Below are 21,176 nucleotides of genomic sequence, written 5' to 3' on the forward strand. Positions count from 1 at the left end.
AACGAATTTTTAATTTATTTTATTACCAGCCGCTCTTCCTACCCTTTGAGCTGGTTCGTGACTATCACCTGAAGAACTTCACACTATCTCCGCCACCTCAACAGATATTTTAGAATATTTTTGAGATGCCATAATGATTCTGAGAAAATACAGATTTAGATTATTAATAAGCATGGATGATTCTTTAGCTACGAAATAAATTGGCGAAATCAATTCAGTTGTTAAGGCTTTGTCTGGACACCTTCAAATTTTTCTTTTACAGTATATCTCGAAATGGTGAGGCATAGAGGGGCAAAGCGGCTTTCATGTGAAATAAAACTTGGCGAAATGGGTCTAGTAGTTGGGAGTAAAAGGCGGTTCTTTAGTTCTGCTAATTAAATGTGTATTTTGTTTGCTGGAGAAAATAGCTTACAAAATCAAGTTTTTTAAAAAATAATTTGTTTTATTGCCATAAACATGTATTTCAGTTGCAAAATGCTTGATTTTTTTTTCTTCGCAGAATGACAGCGTCCCCTTTATTGCTTGCCGCAACAACTGCTCTCTTATTTTTCACAACCTTCCATGTTAAACGTAAGTATTTGTTGTCGAACCTTTTTTTTTATTATTAACTGCCTCAGAATAAACAGCTAGCCTTTTAAACAACACATTTTATTATGATATCAATAATTTGAATGGTATCAAAAAAGTTGTTGTTTGTGGCACAAGGGCCATTCTTGGCGCCAAGAATATTGTTTGATATAAACATTTGATTTGATATAAACGAACATTAGGAACAGCACCAGCCTGTAATGGGAAAGCGCGAATTTTCACTCAGAAGGTCATTCAGAGTTCTGATAACAAGAAGTGAGCATTTGTAAGAAATTAGTCTTTTATTAGTAATGGAATTAATGCATGCTCACGTGACAATTACTAAAAAAATCTTCTTTTGTACAATACATATTCTGAAGCGCATTTTATTATTTTTCCATTATTTCTGAATCTTTAATTTTGAAATATTGATTTCATATCATTACTAAATGCATTTACGATCTTTTTTCAGAAGAATAAGTTGCTTCTTTTTTCGCATATAACATTAGAATGAGCGTAATCTGGATTATATCAACAATTTAGCAATTTATGATAAATGTTACTTCAATTTATTATTAAATTACTTTTCGAAAATGAGTGTGTCTTGATTTATTAAATATTTATAGATTTTTTTTACATAAATGTTCTAAAAGATCTTTATTTAAAGTTATCCAATAGTCTTATTAAATCAGGAGAAAACTATATTATAGTGAAATTAATTGAATTATTAATTTCACTTATATGATCCTTAAAGAGGTTCGAAAAATAGAGCACCATATATTATAATGAAATGAATCGATTATTATCAAGTTATTAGCTTATTTCTAAAATTCACTGAAGAAATACAGCATAAAATTTATTATTTCCCTTTATAATGTTTAAAAGTGAAAAAATACAGTTTATACAGTTAATTCCATCTTTTATTTTATTATATATGACAATATAAATTCATTTCTGCATATTATACAAAAAAAAATATCTTCAAAAAGTAAATTAATTGAAAATTACTTTTCTACCTATATAAATATTAGATTAACGAAACAGTTACGAAATATATTAAAGCAAAAGAGAAGGGTGATGCTATTTTAATCTTCAGCTATTTGCATTATTAAAATCAGCTTAATAAGAATTAACACAATGGTACAATGATTTTTTAATCTGTCTATAGAATATGGAAAACCTTTCCTTCTCTAAATATTACCAAATGTACTTTATTCAAATTATTAAATTCTGTAAGGCTATCGATGTTGTTACAAGACTTATTTGGGGTTTCAAAATCAAATTTAAATGTGCTTTGATTTGTTGTGGGTTTTAAAAGGCATCATTGATTTATGGAAATTTAATGCAGGCACCATCTTGATAGGGTTACTTTTAATTATTATCTATGTAATAAAAACATTTACTTCACCGTATGGATCACTTTTTATAGAAGGAAGTATAAACATCAGAAGCAGGAAGTGTACGAATATGAAGTTAACACTCGTGTAGACATAATTAGATGCAAATAACATTGCTAGCTATTTTTTAATAATTTTAAAATTTCAAATGCAATAAAACACATTATGTATGATGCATTTGTGTAACTAAATAAACATCATTTTGAAGTTTAAAATATTTTAGGATTTGGTGGCCACATTTAAAAAAAAGACAGATTTTAAATTTTTGTTTTTAAATGATTAAAAATTTAATTGGTAAGAATATTTTCTTTATTTATCAAAAAATAACATGATAATTTGAATAAATAAAAAAAAAGTTTCAAAATATTGCTATTTTAAAGAATTAAGTACAATTGGAAGATGAACAGTAAAGAACCTTGGAAATAAAAAAGTATTTTGCTCATTAAGAAAAGATTTATTTTAAACTTACAACATGCTATTAGAGAAATTATTTTCAGTTTTCAAAAAAGAGTGATTTTGTGCATTAACTAAAAAAATTCATATTATATAAAAAAAAATTGCGGCTTCTATTAATACTTTTAAATAACATTGCTTATTATTTAATTGTATATTAAGAAAGTTGGTAAATAATAAAATGGAATTATTTGTTAATGAGGCTTTCAATTAGAAATAGGGCAGTTAAAATATTGACATAGAAGAAAAATTTTTCAGCTTATAATTATGAATCACAATAAAAATAAAAAAATTAAAAATGAGCATTAAAATTAGTCAATTTCTTTTTACTGAAGCAATGCTTCTAATATATTTAATATTATAATATGCTGCAATTTGCAATTATTTTTCAGCAAAAATTAAAAAAAAAATAAATATTTTTTATTATTTAAATGATTTTTACTGGAACAAATAAGGGTTGTTTTGTTGATTAATCATTTTTTTTATTTTCCTACGTGATACAAAAAGAATTAGGAGATATATGATCATATCTCTACCACAAAAATATGAAAGTATTTTTTTGATCAATACAAGCAATACTTCATTAAAAATAATTGAATCAGCATTTTGCAAACTCCTCAATCAGCATTTGGGTTAAACTTTAGAATCTTGTTCTTTTAAAACTAATAATTACTTTATTAATAACAAAAAAATGAATTAGTTTATAGCTATAATTTTGTTTTTATAAATTACCAGAAATTCATTTGTCAACAATTACTACAGATGGAAACTCCGATTACATATTTTAACAATACAAATAAAAATTTAATGTTATAATTTTAAGAGTCTTGAGTATATGCTAAGATTTTTATTTTCCAAAGCACGAAAAAGCTTTTTCAAAACCATGAAAATTTAATTGCTCATATCTTTTCATTCGTATATTTTCTTCATAATAATCAGTAGTTAAATTGAAAATACGCTTATGCAAATAACTATATACTTTAATACCACTCACTACGTTACTTTGACTTGAACATCTGAGCAATAACAGTTCCATTTTTTTGAAATCACTAGTAGTCCTTGGAGACCAGTTGGTTCGCCGGGTATATTGATTATGTTTAATTTTAGTTAAATCGTTTAGATATGACTCCATCAAGCTGCTAGAGATTAAAGCACTTCTTTTAATTGAATTACATATGTTCTGTTCAAAGTATATATAAAACTTTCTAATGGAGTCAGTACCAGGGCATCATAACATAATCAAAAACGTAAATGTACTGTTAATCTATTTTCTAAATTTCACGATATTGTAATTTCCTTTTTTATTTGTCTTGCAAGCAATTAAATAGAATCTTTCCTTTCAACAAACAATGAAAATTATTTGAATTTCTTTGCAGAAATGTATAACAAAGTAAAACATTTAGCAAAAGAATATTTTTTAAAAATACCAAAATTCAAGAAAAATCTGCACGATTATTAAAGTGACATCATTGAAAAGATATTTTTCTTTTTGACAAAATCATTTTTGAGGTGGAAGTTATGATAGGGAAACGTCAAAATTTGCTTAAAAAATTTCGCAATTTCAAAAACAAAATCGTTTGGAGGAACATATTTCCATCCTCAAAAGTAAATATAGAAGCTGGATTTGGTAGTTATGCAAATCAAATGGCCTGATCTGTAGACCTCTCCCCACCCACACACACAGAGAGAGACAGATTAAAATGTTTTTAATGAATTGAGTTTTTCTTGGCAAGATTAAATTTTGAACCTTCTTATTTAGCATAACAGTTTGATTCAGATTTTAATTGAATTAGGTGCTTCCAATTAAAAATCTTAACTAAACAATTAATACTATAATTGGACGGCTGCTACGAAATTGTGGTTTTCAGTTGAAAGAAATGTAAATTGCTCATAAAAATGCGTTTTTTACGGAGTCCCTAAAACTGGCACTATTGGTATCCAGAACTCCCCCCCACCCCTCCCTTGTCTTCATGCCACATATATAGTAACTTTTGATAGAACTCATGAAAAAAAGCGAATGAAATTGAAGTCAATTTTTCTTAAGATACGGAGACAGATTGTCTTCACGAAAGATTTTCAAGTAACAGCAGTTCAATTTGTGTTTGTCGTGGAGGAAGTTGACAATCGATGTTATTAGTATGAACTCCTGATATAGATTCTTCCGGATCAGCGTAAATGTATTTATGAGCTTATTGGAAAAAATATTTAACAGTTGGAGTTAAGAACGTCTTTGTTCTGGATTCCTTTGGCAGACATTTAAATATATCTTATTATTTTAATGACGAAAGTTTGTAAATGTATTGTTGTTATAATGAATTTTTCGGTTGCTTCAAGAAAGGTAGATTTATCACCAATTCAATATGATTTAAACAATTTCTGATGATGAAATATTGATTTAAGTAAATCTTGTTTTCCTTCAGAGCAAGAAAAAGACGGAGAACGACCCAAACCTGTGGAACATGCGGTTTGCACAAAAGAATCCTGTCTTAAAGCAGGTAATTAATTGTGAAATCATTTCAAATCACTGCATTTCGTATACATATATGTTCGTGTTTCCCGTTCCATAATTAAAAATAAATGAAATGCACAACTTTTTATCAAATTACAAATATGTAAATAAACCCTAATTTTTAAATATAGTGATTTGCTTTAAACCAATGTATCTTAAATAAAAAGTTTGAAGTATATTCGGAAATGTCCTAGAAATCCTCTCCTCGAATCAACGGAAGGTATTCTGTCCTTGCTATCATCTGCGGATCTTTCCTCAGATTTTTCTTTAATATTGCTTAGTTAATAACATATTTTGGTTACATGTTATTGTGCATTGAATTATTAAGACAGATCATGTTTGTAATACAATTAATTGCTTTATTTCATCAATACCTTAAGAAATGTCGAGTACTAGTATGAATTATCAAAAATGATTCAAATGTCACTTTTTTCCATTATTTATTAATACACGTATAAACAATCACGTTACAAAATATGCAGAAAAAATAATTATGACGAATTTTAAGTCAAACTTCAGAGCAGAATATTAGTCCTTACAACCTTCTGGGAGTAGATCCAGTTTTGATTTGGCAAAAATTCCGTCGGGGTAGGAAACGCAATTTTATCTTCTTCTTTCCCCCAAGAAAAAGTCACAACAGACGGAGTGACTGATTTATTGATCAGATGAGCGCATTATTTTGAAGCTAAATAAAGAATATTCAAAGGCAATTGTCATATTTTGAGCCTTTATCGAATGAAAAGAGTGACACTTGGACAGGTATCACATTTTCGAACTTTCATGCATCTGATTCTGACATACTTCCCATGTATTTTGCGACATCCTGTCCTTTTACTCTTTCAGGGCACCTCCGGAAATTCTTCGCTAGAAAGTCTTTGGTGCAAAAAAATCTTTAATAACTCATCTTTCCAAAAAAAAAAAAAAAAGAGTCATAAGAGTCATAGATTCCTAATTAATCATGGAGAACTGTTCCAATCAGATTAATCCTATCAATGTTTTAATCCTATTTAGGACATCATTTAATACACCGCATTCTATTCATAATATATTCTTAAGCTCCCTCAAGTAATTAATTTTTATAATTGCTTTATTTTTCACTCATACTGTACATTATCGTGTTCATGCATCCAGTTTTATTGTATTCCAGGATATTTTTCCTTCTAGTTTTTATAATTTCTTGTTATGTTATATGTATTCGTATTTTGTCAATTGTTTACTTTCAAATTGATTGCTGTGCAATACTTTTTTTTTTAATAAAGTCCACCTACATCTATACCAAACAGAAAAGGGACCACATGAGCTCTAGAAACGCAGGTGTGGTGTGGTGTTAAGTGTTACTTAAGCAAATTCAACTATTTGAATTTGAAGTATATAGATGTATAATTTTTCACTAGTTATAAGAGTGGTTTGATTGCTTCGAGTATTAAAGAATTTTATTATATTAATTCAATTTTTCCAAAAAAAAAAAAATCTTAGATTTTTCAAAACCGTTCACAATTTTTTGACAATCGAAATAAAAAAAGTGTTAAAATGATGCATCATATAGAACACTGCTCGAAGGGAGATATCCGAATGCAGTTTACAATGTTTTAAGCTGTTGATTTGACAGTTGAAAAGTTGTTAATTTTAACAAAGTTTCATCTTTTATCTGAATATTTAAACAAGGATAAAAGTTTCATCTCATGTTTAACTTCCGCAGCTATATTTGTATTTCCTCCCAAATTAAGGAAATATTAAATTTCTTATTGTTAATAAATCATGCATATTTTTAACATGTGGATGTCCAAATTCCCCTTTCTCTTAATTGAAAAGGGGTCATTAGGTAGCCATGTTCGATTTCATTCTCTTGTTTCTCCGACACGTTTATTCTCAAGTACGAATTTTCTTTTTAATGTTATTTGTATTGCATAGGAAAAGACAAATCAGTGGATGATGCATGCGATCATTACTGTTTAACTGATAAAAAACCGGTCAAATCAGTTTGGAAAGGAACGGCGGCATATTTTGAGAAAATCTCAAAGTTCTCTTTGAGCATGATTTCAATCATACAAATTACCACTGGTCTATTTCATTAGTGAGTACAATACACCAAATGAAAATAATGAGTCTTTAGTTTTGTATTTTTCCACACGATTTGAAATAAATAAATTTTTTAACCTTTTGTAAATCGGATTTCAATTTTTAACAAAAGATGGGGGAAGGTGGGGGAGAATGGTTTATCGAACAGCTTAAGTTAGATGCCAGAAATAAATTTTAAAATTCTAATGTTTAAAAGATTGAATAAATTTGAACAAAATATTTTTATAAAGAAAAAGCTAAGTACGGATGGAAATAAGGTAAAAAATCCAGGCTGCACTATTTGTACCTACTGTCATATCATCCTTATTAAAATTCTAAAATGCATTAAATAAATTAAGGGCATGTTTTGTATAATTTTGCAGCCGGTGCTATTTTGGACAAGCTGGACCAGACAGTGCATCCCTGCAAAGACTTTTACCAGTTCGCATGTGGCAACTACATCCGACGGACGATACTGCCGGAAAACGTGGATGTTATGTCCGTTATACAGAACATGGAGGATGAAGTACTTATGATCATATTCCGTAAGTGTACGTTCTGATTTTAGTAGTTGATACGCATTTCGCTCCATTCTCTACCAAAAGTTTTTTCAAAATCCATTCTCAAAATTAAAAAAAAAAGTAAGATTCTGATAACAAATTAGAAGTACCAAAATACGATAAAAGTGCTACTTTTTTATAGGGTAAAACAACATGAATTTTCTCTCCGCGACTTTCTCATAAACAACATGCATCTTTTTTGTACTTTGCATTTTGGTGATGAAAAAGAGAGTATGCAAACCAGGTTTACATATTAACCATGTTTACATATTTCCGAAAATACAGACTTTCAATCCTTTATTGGTTCTGACTCAGAATTTGATAGGTGTTTACACTTTAGATATTAAATATGGTACTGAATTTTATCCGCCTAACTCACTTTGTTTTGCAATTATCGCTTTAAGTAATATTAGAAAATCCGAACAGTCAAAATTCCTCGGAATAGATTTTGTTCAACATTTGATAGAATTTGGGTGTAACGTCCATAAACCAGATTTCATCCGTCTAGTCAGCGTTTTTGAGTTATCTTTGTCATAAACAGGCATAAAGTTTCAAAAAATGTGCTTTTGGAACTCGGATATAAAAACCAGAAATTCATCAAAATCAAGTTCAAATTTTTTGCCGCTTACAATACTTTCTCTATATTTCCTAAAGGAGAAAGTAAATATTTATGCATATAAACTCAGAAATTTGTATTTTTAATCGTTTCTGAAAATTTGAAAAATTAGGACTACCTCATTTCAAATGTAAATTTTTTAGCTGATTGTTTCTGCATAATTTAACCTATCAGTATAGACTATGACAATTCCATTTGAATTTTGTTTGTCTTTCATATGTCAAACGCTCTCTGCTCGCACTTGTTAAGCAGGCTTAAATGATCACTTGGAAAAGAAATTTTTCATGGATAATGATTTTTATTGCTGTACGAAGATTTTTTAAGAAGAAAAAGGGTGATATAATTTAAAAATCCATTTATTTGTTGTAAAATTTTATTATATTGTAAATTTTATTTCTTTATGCAGCCTTTAAATATTAACTTTTAATAATTAATTATAATTTAATATTTAAATTTAAATATTTTTTCGCTGAATGCCGCAATGTTTCATATTAAACACGATCATTTCTCAGACCTTATTCTTGTTTGATATCAATGTTTTAATTTTTTAAATTAATCACTTCGGATATATTTATTTTTGAATAAATTGTTTAATTTTAAAAATATTGCTAAATCAGCTTTTTAAATTGTAATTTTTGAAATCTCTATCAACAAAACAACTGCATTTTTTGAGGCCATTTTAAGGTAGAATTTTAAGCATATCAATTTTTAGCAATCATAAGCCAAAAAATAGCGTCATTAGAAAAATGAAAATTCATCTGAAACTAACTTAAAAAATGGTTTGAAATTTTGAACAGGAGCCTTGGAGTCTCCAACTTTGTATCGCACTGGAGGTTCGCTCATCAAAGCCAAGATGCTCTACGAAACTTGTATGAACAGTGGTAAGTAATGCAAAATATAGGAAATTTAGGACATTAATAAATTATAGCAATGCTAATATATATTTTAATATCCCAAAAAGCATGAGTATAATATATAGGAAATGATATATATTTGATATTAATTTATGCAATACAGTAAAATTCCTTACAGCGACTTTTCATAATCGCTGTGGTAAGTGCCTTATAACAGACTTTTTGTTATAAGCATATCATGATTGAGTAAAATATATTTAAAAAAAGGTTAAAAATAAAAATAGGGTGATAGAAATAGTCGTAAAAATAAGGTTAGTATTTCTCAAATTTCAAGTAACTTTTGGAAATAGGGTTGTAACAATATCATTTTAAGATAATTTTTCTCTAATTTTTGAAAAAAGTATTTAAAATATTATGCTTTTTCTGGCAATTTAGCTTGTGATACAGCGAAAAATCACTTCATTTTTATTTTTAAGAATATATTTTGTACCTTGAACCTGAGTTCGCTGATGGTGAATTACAAATCGCTGGTAATAACAGTTGGTTGGGGTTTCCTGGCGTAAAAAGTAAAATTTGGCCATACGGTGACAAACATATGGAGGTTAATTAACAACCTCATTAACTACAAACTAGAATGAATTTTTAAAATACAGTTACATAAAAGGTAAAATAGAACGATAAAATCCCTCAAAGGTTAAAAAAAGTCAACGTTATGAATTATCCTCAAAAGTAAAAACAATGACAGAATAAGCGATGCATTATAAAATGTTTTGAAATTAATCCAATTAAAGAGTTATTTTTGAAGTCCTTTAAGTTTTTTTTTGTTTCTCTGTTTTAGTGTCTGTTTAGTCTTAACGATTGACCCTTTTTCAGAACTGTCAGGAATATTCTGAAAAATACTCACTCGTTGGTTTTTAAAACGGGAGAATTCTCTACAATTGTTTCGTTAGAATCATAGTACATTGCATCATCAATAACAGATGATGCAATTTCATCATCAGTATCACGAGTTGAGAGATTGTCCATTGGTATGAGTTCAGGGTTAGAGTGTGCAATAGTAGAATCGATAATATTATTAGATATTGTAACATCAAAATCGGAGCACTATCGATCTATATTGAAGCTGAATTCGATACTTGAAGAGGCGAGAATGTCCCAAATATAATTTTTAACTGTATCATTACCTTTGCTGTTCTCTGTTTGCTGAGTTACAGATATAAAAATGCCACTTCGCTGGTCAGAATGAGATCAAATTGTTTCATTTGTTTAGATGGATGTGGTTGGTTAGATATAAAAGATTTTACAAGTGTTGGTTTTTATGCATTTTTAAGCTGAGAGGAAGTTTTAACAGCCAGATGCCGATTTTGTTTTTATAACCTTTAGTATTGTCTCAGATATGATATTTGTTATTTAATTTTAACTGTTCTATTTCGTTTTCAAGATGCCAACGTGGATTTATTTGAGTGCAAGCAGTTTGATTACCTTTGTAATTCTCCTACTTTTCTGATTCATTGCGCTGCGTGTTATCATGGCCTTTTCAGCACAGCGAACGAAAGTTTACGTTCTGCGGCAATTACTCGTTGATTGACCAAAATACTAACATTATAAACATTTTAATTGGTTCGGATATTATGACGAATAAATAATTTTATATAACCAGCATAAAGGAAATCAGGTAATTTTGAAGATTAAAGCGCCAGAATGTGATCTTTTATGTCAAGGAGTAGCTCATCCTACCATAAGATGATGCGGCGCATGCACTTTTTGATTGCTTAGTTCCTTAATTATTTCCGTCAATGTCACATTCAACAATTAAATACAAGTTATGACACCGTAAGAGTGGCTGAATATTTCGTGAGCATTGACACTTACACGAATTCAGGAAAAATTCTCGAGTTTGACTATTTGGACATTGCTGGAAAGCTGTTGCGAGAGGTTCAAATAAATAATTACTATCCAAAACACAATGAAATTTCTAATGAATTCGCAAGACAAATGAAGGTTAGAAGTGAAGAAATCATTAACATTCACGTTTATCAATCTAAAATTGTAGAGATAATAAATTGATTTCAGTATTAGAATTGCCTCTAAACTTAAACAGCTCTGTCAAATTGTATGTGACTTTTTGTTGCAGATACCCTGGAGGATGATTCTGTCCAGGTGCTTCGTCTCTTTCTGTCCGAGCGGGGAGTAGGGCACTGGCCAGTATTGGATGCCGACTGGTCTTCCGGCGACATGAATCTGGAGTGGCGCTTGGCCATGCTTTTCGTCCATCACACGCCTGTCTTCTTCCACATGTACGCCGACGCCCCTTCTTTCACCTCAGAATACATTCTCAATGTAAGAACATTTTCTTTAAGGGAAGCGCAGATCTTAATCTTTAGGATTTTTTTCGCTGTAGAACTTATCTGTTTCTGCTTGAACCATCTGTCAGATAGTTTTACTGTTCTCTCCTACTTAATTACCTAATGTGGAATAAATTGTTCAATGAGCAAATATAAGGTCGGCCGGAAAAGATGACTCACATTACCTTCTAATTATCTGGATGGGGGGAGGGGAGGAATTAAAACACCTATTTCAAAAGTTATTTTCCAGGTTCCATCCTACCGTAATCTTGCAACTTAAATTTAAATTCATTTGATCATACATTCGCCTTGTAGTATAGAAGTAATGTTGTTTTGGAAGATTACATGTTAAGATACGATGAGTAAAAAAGCACGTATAGAGATTTTGATGCAACGGAGCGACCAGTGATATATGTCATATTATGACGACATACAAAAATTATATAATCCATATTAAAATGTGAGAACTGATACAGCTTAACCTATACAAATATTTATGCAGAAAAATTTTGGGAAAAATAGATTATATAACACTGATGAAATGTAAGCTAAGTTATATATTCACCATCGTATATATATTGAACACAAAATCTCGCAAATCAAGATTTCTCATGTTGATGCTGTATTAAAGCTTGGTGAACATGGGTTAAAAATTATGTTGTCTGTTTCAATTGCTGTCATACATCAAAATAGTGCGTAACTTTAAAGGGCGTAAATAATATTGTAAAATAAAAAAAATATTTATAATGATAACAAATCACTCATCACAGACTTTGAAATTAGTTTCTCATCCTCCATGATATAAAGCGCTTTGTTAAATAAAGAACTTTGCATTGAGATAGATAAGAGATATATTATGCAGTAATCAGAATAGTTATTTAAATGCAGTACACTTTTTTTAATTACGACATTTCATTACAAAACACTGAATAAGATGTCACATAATACTGACTAAAAAATCGTTCTTGATACCTTTTCCAAACTTTAAACAAATGGTGAAGTCCTGACACTGAGCAGAAATAATATGAATTCTTTACTTCAATCGGGAGATTTATTTCCAACAACATCAGCGTAACAGAATTTTTTTTTACCATTGAAAACATTTTCAGTTAAAGTTATGTTCTCTCGTCAAAGATACAGTTTCTCAAACAACTGAGAATGCATTTCACTTTTTCTAGATAAATCCTTATTTCAATAAGTATGACCAAGAGGAGCAACAACTGCAAAAATAAAACTATCTTCTGTGTGATGATATAGGCGAATTATAATTATTCAATTTTACCTTCGGTTTTACAAATACTGTATTTCAAAAATCATGAGATATCTTTTAAGAGTAGGTTAGACTACAGAAGTAAGCCATTTTTAAAACAGAATATGGAGGTCCAAATATAAAAAAAGTAAGACCGTTTCAAGGACTTGATTGTAAGTGGATTAAACAAGTACACCAAACAATATGTACAACATAGATTTAATGGAATATAAATTTACAACAGTGCAACTGAATAATAACATTACAATATTTTCTGCAGTATGGCATATGTAATGGTAAGTAAGATATACTATAAACAATAAACCTTTCTAGTGCTTAAGTGTTCAGAGACCTCAGTTTACCTTACAAAGTGATATACATCCGAGTTTATTAATCATACATCTGTTTTGTTTGGTAGCTGTAAATTTGTCTTCTATTAAACCTGTGCATTTTATCTGGTTTTCTTTTACTTAATCCACTACCAAAAAACTCTTGTAACAAGCCTCTCCTTTAGAATTTGGGGAGTCATGTTCAATTTACTTATTTCTATATGCATGACCTGCACTTAGAGTTTGTCTCATTCTGTACAAAAATCAAATCAGCCTTTGATTTTCCATGAAGCTACACCGCTGGTTGTTTTAATCACTAGATCTATCCCGCGTCTTCCCCCTTGGGAGCCAAGGAGGTGGCTGGTGCTGACAGGGAGCGTATTTTCGAAGCCTATCACAAGCTGCTCATTGAAACGCTTCGGTTGCTGGGGGTGCCGGAAGTGCGAGTGCAGGCGGATTCCTTCGACATCATTGGTTTCGAGTTGCAGTTTTCCATGATTACGAACGTGAGTCTGGCAAATTGATAACTTTCTTCTTTTCATTTATTATTCACTGTTAATACTTCTAGATGTTTTCCGCTTTTTTTCAACGAATATTTTGTATCTTAATCTACAATTTGTACCGAAACCTGTATTCTGTACCAAAGATGCTTACTATCAGATTTTTTTTTGTCATATAATTGCCAATACAAGGTCAGAAGAAAAATAATCCCTGGTTTCAGAATGCCATAAAATTAGTTATTACTTTTTTTGATATGATTTATTTTCAAAGCTAAGTTAACTTTAAATATTTTTGTTAGATATTTCCCAATATTTGTGATTTGATCTTTTAAAATTTAAATTGAACAAAACAAAATTTTCCGAGCTGATAGGCCTTACGGCTTGTCCAGAAGCGTCCATTTTTCTCTCCCCACTTTCATACCATGATATGAAAGTGAGAAAAGAAAATTCAAACTCCACTTTGTCAGATAATTAGTTGTGACTTTTTTCACTGCTAATTATCTGTGTTATAAGATTTTTTTTTAAATTTGAAGTAAAATATTTTTCATTTCCAGAATAAGGTGAAAAATTTTTAAAGTTACGAATTACAAAATTTAGTAACTCTATACTTTCATTTTTCAGTCTAGAAATTTATACCATTAATGAAACACTTTTGCCAAAATGCAATGGCAGTCAAAGAATTAAGTAATGACTTAGAATTGTCGTCTTATTAAAAAAAAGAAACCCTCTATTAACCCTTAACTCATATGTTTCTAACGACTCTTTGAATTACGGTACCAGAAAATATTCCATTCAAATTCGATTGTCGACATAATTTCGCTGAATTAGTGATTACAACTGTAAAATAATAACAAAAGTTTTAAAAAGAGAACTTAATTAAATCAAATTGAATTTTGGATTTGGATATTGTTTTTTCGAAATTTTATACAGTTCGGCAATCGGATTATTTCAAAGGTTCATATTGAGTAATGTAGTATTTATTGGAGTTTAATAAACAACTTGAAGAATAATTTTGGTTAAAGAAATGTTCCAAGGCGGTATGATTTGACAAAATATGTAACAGTTTATGTGAATTAATGCATTTTGTCACTATCTTTTTAAAATATAGTGATATTTTTCTTTCATAATAAGAATTATTGTTGAAATAAAACTATTTTTTATTAAGAAAAAATAAAACAATTTATTTTTTCTTAAATTAATCTTATTATATTCCAGGTTTCGCAGCAGTGTTTGGTTAAATCAAATAAAGAAAGTAACGACACTACACAAGATGATAGCAGACTCTACAATATAACGGTAGACGACTTAGAATATCATATACCTCAAGTAAGGATTTTTTTTCCCATTTCTGTATTAGATTTTTTTGAAAGCAGAAATTTAGAAATATCGGTTTTTAAAAAGGACACCATGTGGTGAATCCCGGCCCTATGAATTAATATTCAAATATTCAATAAATCGTTTCTAATCTTTTTCTCTTCTCCTAATTAACTGATTGATTGAAAAAAGATATATAATCTGTAGCTGTAAAAACTTTTACGTCATATTACATCAGTATGCAAATAAATAAACCACATTAAAAATAATGAAGCTTACAAAATTGTAGGAATGGGAAAATAAAAAAATATAAAATAATAATTTAATCATCATTTAATTTATATGTTAAGCTTATGAACAAATAGTATTGACACAAAAAGAAATATAAATATTGATGTAAAATAAATAAAAAAAAATCATATAAATTTGGAGAAGTCCAAAACCACCTTTTGCGTTCGGCTATCACATCTCAAGCACTGCACTATGAGTTTACACCTCTCCCTCTCTCTCTCTCTCTCTCTCTTTCTTTCTCTACTCGACCTCACTAATTTAGGGAAAAAACCCTTCGAAATTTGTAAGGTATAAATTTTCCGGAAAAAAAGATCGACTTAGGAAATGTTATGATTTTTTCTGAATGTAAAGGGTTGATATTTAATTACTTATATCATTTGCATATGGTGTATAAAAACCATATACCTTTAAAATAAAAGGTAGTTTATTCGAATTAATTCTACTAAAAATGTTTAATTTATACAGACAAATAAAAATATTTAAAAGCAAATGGTTTTGATATGCGAAATACTTTTATAATCTTAAAATATTTTCAGCACTTTTCATATAAAAGCACTTTTTATTAAATCGGATGCAAAAATCCATGCCATTTCCTATCTAGATCAAATGGAGCCGTCTGATGTCATACGTGTTTCGGAATCTGGGTCTTCCTCTGGACTCATCCAGTCTCTATGTCTTGGTGCACTGCAAAGACTATTTCAGGCAGCTAGGCACGCTACTGTCAAACACGCCACCTAGGTAATATTTTCCTTTTAGGAAAAATTGCTGCCGAATCCTTTCTGGGATGTTCGCACTTTCAGATTTTTTATTTATTTTGTTATCATATTTCCAGCAAAATATCGCGAACAACTTAGTTTCTATTCCATATTAATGGGAAATTACTTTCTTTCTTTCTTGAGCTATGTTCAAGTCTCATTTGGAAAAAGATTGATTTTAGAAAATAGTGCAAATAATAATAAAAATAGGAGGAGATCAAAATTTCATTCATTGAATAAATGTATGAATGAGTTAGAAAGCCTTTGAAGTTATTTGTATCAATTATTTTTTGTCTAAATGGCTTTACTTTTCCCATGGTCATAAAAGGCATAGGCGTTGCTAATTCCCAACTGAGATTAAGTGTTTTCATCCTCAATATCATTTTTTAAATCACCTAAAATTAATTTTTCTCCATAAATCCTTAATACTATTTTTTTAAATGCTACAAAATTTAATTAGCAATTGATAGTGCCATCTTAACAACATCAATCAATGAGAATGCAACTCTAAAAATGAAGACAGTCTCTTCTACATTTGAAGCTCACTTTTTAAGTTATTATTGAAACATTCTATATGCTTTAACAGCGTTTACAAACCACAATTCAACAATAATTGTTTGTTATTATGAGTTGGATTTTAATTACAGAAGAGCCAAACTAGGCCATGTTGCATCAAACATAAGTAAATACATGGGCGTATGGTAACATAAAAGTATGACTAAAAATTCTAATTTACAACCTACTTATTTTGATAAAAATAGTTTAAGAATTTAAAAGTAAGAGAAATATTGTACAAAACAAATAATCATACACAACTTATAAAGCTAATCGACTGCTGAAAAAGACGTTAGCATGAGGATTTTTTCCCACTACATTGTAGAGATAAAACTGCGGAGTTAGAAAGTGATCGATGTTGACAATTAAACACTGGACACTTTTATAAAATGTATACAACTGAGCAGGGTGCGGTTTCACCAAAAAGTAAGTGTTTATGTGTGAAACGTGTACGTTAAATACTGAGACGAGTTAATATCTCATCATTTCTTCGAACTGGGACACCATTGCATCTATTAATTGCGGTTTTAAGGAATGCAGTCATGCATTTTGTATTTTTATTGCATACAAATTATTTCATTTTCATGCTCACCTTCGATCCATTGAATATTTACCCGGCAGTGTTTTTCCGCAGAACACTGGCGAACTACATGTCGTGGAAGTTCGTGTTGAGTTACATGTCCTTTATGAGTATGCCCTTCCGCCAGATATTCCAGGACTACACACTGCTGACGCCAGAGCTAAAGCACTCGAAACTCAAGACTTACACCTCCAGGTGGAAGGGGTGCGTCAGCCTGGTTGGCTCATGGTTCGGAAACGCCATCGCAGCCTACTACGCCAAAAATGGGTACCCATATGAAGTAGAGCAAAAGGTAGGGGGCAAACTCAAACAATGTATATGCTCTTTTATTTATTTCGCATTAAAGATGGTGGATTTTTATTTGCATATTGATTTGCTTTTGAAATTACGTATATTTGTTTGTTCTCGATGAAACTGCAGAATTCTAATACTTCTAGAATTTAATTATTAATTAATCGAATAATTTAATTAAATATTGATTCCATGCGAGTGGCGTCACCTGGAGTCATTTAAACGAAACATTTATTTTCTGATCTCATATTACTCATAATACTTAACTATAAGTTTAAGGCTGAAAATTAAGATATGTGACTACGTTCGGTATTAACTTTTTAAAAACCTCTCCAAAATAGTTCCATTTTTTAATTTTTGCATAAAAAAGCTTGAAAAAACATCTGTGGGTCAAAATATACCAATCAAACCACAAAAGTGTTTTTAAAAAATTGGAAAATAATTTCTTTTTTTGTCTAAACATAAGTATAAAGCAAAAATCCTTTAGTTGAGATGTTCATGAAATGATTCATTTAAAATTTTGCAAATAGGTTAACAAATACATTACCTAATTTCTGAAGAAAAAATATGTTGTATTTCTGACCACTCTTTAGGTGTTAAGGTACAACTGATGAACAACATACCTTTTTTTTGCATTGTGAAGCGTTATATAAAGTATTTCTAAATGGATTATTTATTTCTTAGTTCAGGAACTGCAGAATATATTGAGAAGTTAATACAACAAATTTGAAAAAAAAAAAAAAAAATATGCATTAGATTTTAATTTATGAGGTTTTTCTGAAGAAAATTCAATCAAAAATTACAAATTAAGAAAGCAGCATTTACAGATGTGAAATAGCATTTAAACGTGTATATAAATGTAAATATAAAAATCAGAGCGACTTCCCAAAAAAGTAAAAATAAAATTTAAACTGTTTTTTCTATTAAACTTGTCAACATTAAGAATATTAAATTAAAAAATTAACAAGGAACATTTTTGCAAAAAAATCGACTGTTTAACGTAGATCCACTTTTCCTTCATTAATAAATTTCATTCATAAATTTGAATCATTTCTAACCATAAAACGTCAATAGAAATGTAAGTTACACGATTGAGTTTTCTCCATATAAGTTGTTAAATGCATTGTCACTTCTGTATTTTTGTTATAAAATATATTTTTTATATATGAGTAACTTAGTTTACCGGTCATTTTGAGAATTTCTTAACATGACGATTGTTATTCTTTAAGCTATTATGAATCACTTTTTAGACCCGAATACTTTTGCTACTAAAAATTACTATTTACAGACTACACTAATATAATATTAAAATCGTAATTTTAATTTAATCATCAATATTCTTATTTTCTTATGCCCTCTAATTTAAAAAGTATTTCAGGATCTGTTTATTTAAAACATATAGGTCATAGTAATTGCGGCAGTTAAACTTCCATTTTGCCAAACTGTTTTCTATAATATGAAAAAAAAAAAAAAAAGAAATGAAACATCTCAACATGAAATTCTTTATATTTGGATAATATAATAAGGTTCAATAACTATAATAATGTTCGTAAAGTTTCATCTAAGTAAAGGATTTTAATCTGATTGCTATAATGATATTTTCGAAAATGCGAAAGATATTTGCAATAACATTAAAATGTATTGAACGATATCCAAATTCAATTACATTTATCTACTCTTTATTGCTTTCAGATATTTTTTTCCTATTTGTATTTGAAGTCATTGTTTCTTCCTTAAAAAGAAGATCCAATCCAGCTTAAGGAACCCGATGATATGGCAGTGATTTATATGCTCCGAGATACGGATTACTTAGAATTATTAAAAAAATGATTTTTTTTTTATTTTACATTTTCTTTCCTAAGTGATTGATTCTTCTATGAAACTATCTTATTCGTAAATATGGAATTTGTGAATCGATTTTTCTCTCACTTTTTAATTCAGTTGAAATCTCAAGTTTAAACTTTCAAATGTTATCGACGGTAGCACAAAATTTTAATATTTTTTGAAATTAATATTTATGAATGAGACTGAATAATAAATTATGTTTTAAATTTAAATTGTCATTAAGTATATTAATCAAAATCAGTTTTAGAAAGTTATTTTTATCAAATTTATTCAGTAAACATGTGAAATAAAGTTCTAGAGTAGAACAACAATAATTGGCAACCAAGTATCAAAAATGGTCCCCCAACATTTCGAGCTTAATTTCGTTTTCTCTTGAAATAATCATCTGACTAACGTAATAAATTTTCCCGGATTATCATTTAAATAAATTCAATTTTAATAAATCTAAGTAAAAATCTCATTTTGTATAGTTAATGAAAATAAATATTACAAACATAAGATTTAAAAACTTATGTTCCCTAAAAATTTCATATATATATATATATAACACAGTTACTTCATTTTAGTGAATAATGGCCCTCAGAGTGGCAATTAAAAAATATTAAAACATTTTACTAAATGTGTGTACTTATACCAAAGACGGATGTACACTATATGAAACCCCAGCATATGGAGAAGTACTTATAAATTTAGACTCACCAATAATTATGAAAGTACAATGAACTCAAGGTTATCCAAGGATTTTTATAGCATGACGACAGCGGATAACCTTGCAAAAGGGCTTAAAAATGCAGAAATGAACTCAAACTTTTTTTATAAATATTTATTTACATTAGAGTACTTACACACACCATGAAACCTGTATAAATAAAAGATTTCTATACTGTACAAGTTTGCTTCAAAAAAAAATGGCTATTTATTTGGTGTCAAATTGTGACTGATATCTATTTGTAAAAGATATCACCAGAGTTGCTTTTGCTGAAGTTATTTTTGTGTTTTTTACTAAATAAAAAATAATTATTTAATTAATTGTCACAAAATCTACTTTAAAACCTTGTTTACAGCCTAGTATTTGTAAATGAGACTTTTATTATTTTACCATATCAAAGGTTAATGTTTTGATATATTGAATTGGTTGTTAGTTGTATGCGAGGATAAAAATTAATTCTTAGCAGAAAATAAATTTAAATATTAACATTGGACGGAATCCTTACGTCTTTGATGTAAGATTCTTCTTTATAAAATATTATAATAAACGAAATACTTTTAGCATCTGAGACATTTTAAATGAAATGAAAAAAATCCATTACAACAACGAATTTTGATATTTCATAATTTCTCAAAGAATTAAAGGCTTTTCCCATAAAATAACACCCAGACAGCAAATCTTTTTTTTCTATTAATCTGTATATTTAAAATAATTAAGAAAACCAATGAAACAGTCCGAAATATTGGTCCGATTCCGCTCAATTTTATTAACACGATTTATGAAATCACATTCCGCTCTGTATGTTTGTCTATTCGATGGAAATTTCGCAATCGATTTTAAACTAACTTCGCAATAAGCCAAAGACATAAAACTTTAAACATACGTAAGTGGATGATAATGCAATAATTACTCTCTTTCTTGTCTGTCTGCTCTGACAGAATTTTACAATAGATCAAAAACTATCATTTCAAAAGGTGGCACCATGTCAAGTCGTTAACTCATTGGGGAGCTAGTTTAAAATCTGTTGCAAAATTTCATATGTACACAAGACTAAAAAGCAGATCATTTGAATAAAAAAATTAATAGACTATGATTTTAAAATGAACTAATAAATATAAAATAATCTCTCCTTGCCCCATGTAAATTCCAGAAAATGTCTAAATTTTTTAAATTCAGAAATTCACATTTTAAATAATTATTATTTTACGTGAAAGATCAAGCCGTGCACATATATTATCTAGAGTCCACTGTCTTCCATTATCTACCATTTTTGATAGAAAAACGAAAGAAAAAAAAAACGACATTTCGTAATACATGAAGAATTCTTTATGGGGAAATCTTGCTATAGAGTTCGCCAGCCAAAACCGCTGAACCGATTTCAATAATTTTGGTTTCGTGT

General features: G+C 29.1%; 1 protein-coding gene across 1 annotated transcript in view; it reads left to right on the forward strand.

The window, feature by feature from the left end:
• LOC129984411 (endothelin-converting enzyme 2-like) overlaps window positions 1–21,176 on the forward strand; it is a 70,727-nt gene that overhangs the window by 4,642 nt on the left and 44,909 nt on the right. Inside the window, exons 2-10 of the mRNA XM_056094288.1 lie at window positions 500–570; window positions 4,838–4,912; window positions 7,368–7,529; window positions 8,958–9,041; window positions 11,149–11,354; window positions 13,258–13,443; window positions 14,653–14,763; window positions 15,644–15,780; window positions 16,987–17,224. Coding sequence (XP_055950263.1) covers window positions 501–570; window positions 4,838–4,912; window positions 7,368–7,529; window positions 8,958–9,041; window positions 11,149–11,354; window positions 13,258–13,443; window positions 14,653–14,763; window positions 15,644–15,780; window positions 16,987–17,224 — 1,269 coding nt within the window. The 5' untranslated portion in view covers window position 500. The remainder of the gene's footprint in view (window positions 1–499; window positions 571–4,837; window positions 4,913–7,367; window positions 7,530–8,957; window positions 9,042–11,148; window positions 11,355–13,257; window positions 13,444–14,652; window positions 14,764–15,643; window positions 15,781–16,986; window positions 17,225–21,176) is intronic.

The sequence above is a fragment of the Argiope bruennichi genome, chromosome 9 (assembly GCF_947563725.1).
Source record: "Argiope bruennichi chromosome 9, qqArgBrue1.1, whole genome shotgun sequence".
Classification (NCBI taxonomy): Eukaryota; Metazoa; Arthropoda; class Arachnida; order Araneae; family Araneidae; genus Argiope; species Argiope bruennichi.